Source organism: Vitis riparia, chromosome 9 (assembly GCF_004353265.1).
Source record: "Vitis riparia cultivar Riparia Gloire de Montpellier isolate 1030 chromosome 9, EGFV_Vit.rip_1.0, whole genome shotgun sequence".
Lineage (NCBI taxonomy): Eukaryota > Viridiplantae > Streptophyta > Magnoliopsida > Vitales > Vitaceae > Vitis > Vitis riparia.
In genome coordinates, this window is record NC_048439.1 from 16,038,203 (window position 1) to 16,041,770 (window position 3,568).

Genomic DNA, 3,568 nt, shown 5'->3' on the forward strand with positions numbered 1-3,568 from the left:
TTGTATTTGTATGTGATGGGTTTTTTTTTTGGTTTTTAGAAAGGGCAATTTTGATTGGAACCGATGGTTTTGTTGAAAGAAAATCTGTTTGGTTGCTAAGAAAGTAGATGAAAAGCAGAGGAATAAGTGGATTTTTATTTTTATTTTTTGAAATTTTCTGTTTATTTATTATTTTTTTGGGTTATCAGAAAGAGAAAAATGAAGAGAAGAGTTACCTCAACTTAGGCAAATGGTTGTATTAAGATTAGCTGGGCCATGACTTTCTGGATTTCAGGGGTTTAAATAATGAAATAATTTCCTTCGAAAATTCTCTCTTTTTTCTTACATTTTCTCAACAACCAAACAGAACGTGATCGTGTTTTCTGTTTTATTTTTTATTTATTTTTTATAAGACTTCCTTTTTCAATTGAATTGTGGGTGCATGTGATCGTCCTTGATTATGTTAGATTCTAATTAATCTATTTATCTGCCAATTGTTTCTTGTATTGACTTGAAGTGGTGCTTTGATTTAATTAAATATAAAATTAGAAAATTTATTTCAGTTCTTTCTCTCAGATTCCCTTGCAACAGAGGGAAGATGGATTTATGGTTTAATATATATATTTTTTTTTTTTTTTCTTTAGAAAAGACCTTCAATGAACCCACTGTTATGCGTCTGATTTTCTTTTTTCTCCAGCTAAATGCTTCATCTGGTATGGGTGTTGCTGATCACAGCAAAAACACATTTTTGGAACTGAAGAGAAAGAAGGTTCATCGGTATGTGATTTTTAAGATTGATGAGAAGAAAAAGGAGGTTCTAGTTGAGAAGACCGGTGGTCCAGCTGAGAGCTTTGATGAATTTGCAGCTGCTTTGCCTGAGAATGATTGCCGATATGCGGTTTATGACTTTGATTTTGTGACTTCTGAGAATTGTCAGAAGAGCAAGATATTCTTCATTGCGTGGTTAGCTTTTTAACTCAAATGCCCTCATTCTCTTTTGATAGGTCTCCTTAGTTGGGTAGACTAGGCACAGAATTTGAATAAGAACTCATATCCTATGCTTTACCCGACAATTAAGATCATAATCCTAGTTTCCTGTTTTCTCTTCCCTAAATTTGGAGTACCTGCTTGGGATATACACTGTACAAGTATCTTCTTATTCATCATATTGCTCTCTGTTTTGGAATTGCCCATCATCATCTTGTATTTCCCAGCATACATAATCACATTGCAGACATGTTGTGCTATCTGAGTTGAGATGTTCATTATTTCTCACTAAATTGTTTGATATCACAGATTTGAACGTAACCATTGTAGCTTGTCTTGTTTGATATAGACATCAATGAACTTGCATGGGAAGGCTACAGGGAGAAAAACTCAATGATATTAGACCATGTAATATGCCAACATTTTTTAATTATCACCTACTGTTATGCAAGTCCTTTTAGTTTCCAATGTGCATATAATATTGACTGTTTTTGTTTAACCTAGTTGACATTAGAAGTATATTGATTTTTCTCAAATAACCGACTACTTTTGTCTGTACATCAAACGATCTTTCAAATTGGACATGACTCTCTAGCTTATGGCATTGGCTTTGGTTACCCTTTGGTATGCGGTTTGCTAGTTTAGCGTTATCTGGAATGCAGCCCCTAGATATATGCGAGTTTTTTTCTAGTGATTCACTATAGGTTCAAGTTAATCAGTTTAAGGTATGGTGGCTTAGTGGTGGTGATGCTATTCATCCATGCTCATTTAAATTCCTTCTGAAAGGAAGTCCATTGTACTGCAGTCAACCGACTCGACCCTTGAAATTCAAGTGAGTAGCTTGATGTATGAAAAACAGGAGGGACAGTCCTTTCAGGTGATGATATTGAATTCTTGTGTTTAGAACCCCGGGTTAGATCTCCATGTTCTTGGGTTGACCAATGGAGGATTCGCTCTCTGTTCTCCATACTGTTACTGAGCTAATAGAAATGAAAAACTACTGCTCTTTTTCTTGGTGACCAAATGGAGAATTTGTGAGTATAGTCATTTGCATGGAATGTTGTGGCAACAGATCATCTTCTAATCACATCTGATTTGATTCATCAGTTACATTTCCTGTCACATGCATGACAAGATTAACTTTTTCAGTGATTTTAAGTTGCAGTTTTTCATAGCCAAGGATGAAATTCTGATCCTTTTTCCCCCTGTTTTTGACATATCATTGCTGTTTCACTTTTCTTTTCCCTACTTCTGCATTATTATAAAGAATTTGCTGTGACTGTTTTATATCTTATGATTCATTTTATTAATGTGGCATGCATGTTGATCAGGTCTCCTGACAGCTCAAGAATCCGCGCAAAGATGCTCTATGCCACATCCAAAGAGAGGTTTAGGCGGGAGCTAGATGGTGTCCACTATGAGATTCAGGCGACTGACCCTACAGAAATGGACCTTGAAGTTCTGAGAGAGCGGGCACACTAAACAGTCCCTGCTGTTTAGAATTTTCTTCCGTGGGGATGAAAGAACTGCTAGGGGTTTTGCCAATGTATGAACCAGTGCTTTCTGCTTTATGAAGCAATTTGCAGAGCCCATCTCTGACAGAAATAGTATTACATAATGCTTAAATAAATTGGAATCTGGAGAGGCTGTAATGAAGCTCTGGGCTAAATGTAATCGGGTTGCTATGCATCTTTCCTGCTTCTACGTTCAAGATAAGTTTGCCTTATTATCTGTATCTATGCTATATATGAATTATAACTTAATTTAAGTTATTTAAGTAATTAAGTATGTTTGGTAAAATAAGTTAATGGTATAAGTTAAAGTAAACAACAATTTTAAATAATAAGTAAAAATAATTAACTTATTATTAAGTTTATTTTTTTATTTTATCTTTTTATCATCGTTTGTCCTAATTATGTTTATGATCTTTTTTGCTATTTCATGATTTTCATTATTACTCGATCTCTTTTACCATAACTATAATTTATGATAATAAATATATCAAATTAATGATTTAAAATAATTTTTAAGTTAATTTTATCAAATAATCTTATTATTTAAAATAAGAAATTAAGTAATAAGTTTTAAGTTAATAATTTAAGGATAATTTAACTTAAAATCAACTTAAATTATTAAGTAATAGGTATTGAGTTTTATCAAACACCCCTAAAAATTTGTTTACTTTTATTTATTTTTATATCTAAAAAGACATCATCATCTCAATTATATCCATATAAGTCCTTTCAAACAACTTAAATAGTTTAGATAATATTTGAAAAGTAAATATTTATAATTTAAAATAGGGTCTTGCTAGGGTACCGAAAAGTGCTTTTCGGTACCATACCCACTTTTTGGGGCCAATAAGATCAAGACACGTGGCATTCAAAAAATAATAAAAAATTATACACAACCAATTCTTCAGGTCACCCAACCGGTTGCCATGGGAATTAATTCCATGCAACACACATTTTTACATTCATTACAATAACCAATTAAAAATTTCTGTTTAATGTAATTATTGTTTGGTGAATTTTTTTATGAAACAGAAAAATAAAGAGAAATTTGAAAAAATAAATTACAGTTTATTTAATTTTGTACTATA

General features: G+C 32.3%; 1 protein-coding gene across 1 annotated transcript; it reads left to right on the forward strand.

The window, feature by feature from the left end:
• The first annotated feature begins 625 nt into the window (after window positions 1-625).
• LOC117921574 (actin-depolymerizing factor-like) lies at window positions 626-2,712 on the forward strand. The gene is made up of 2 exons (XM_034839491.1): window positions 626-942; window positions 2,298-2,712. Exons 1-2 carry the CDS (start codon window positions 650-652, stop codon window positions 2,446-2,448), a joined length of 444 nt encoding a protein of 147 aa, XP_034695382.1. The 5' UTR covers window positions 626-649; the 3' UTR covers window positions 2,449-2,712.
• The last annotated feature ends 856 nt before the right edge of the window (window positions 2,713-3,568 follow it).

Bases quoted from the DNA above. Each gene is read 5' to 3' on its own strand.
- LOC117921574 (XM_034839491.1), top strand. From the start codon at position 650: ATGCGTCTGATTTTCTTTTTTCTCCAGCTAAATGCTTCATCTGGTATG. The intron at 943-2,297 runs GTTAGCTTTTTA...CATGTTGATCAG, and splicing joins AAGATATTCTTCATTGCGTG to GTCTCCTGACAGCTCAAGAA.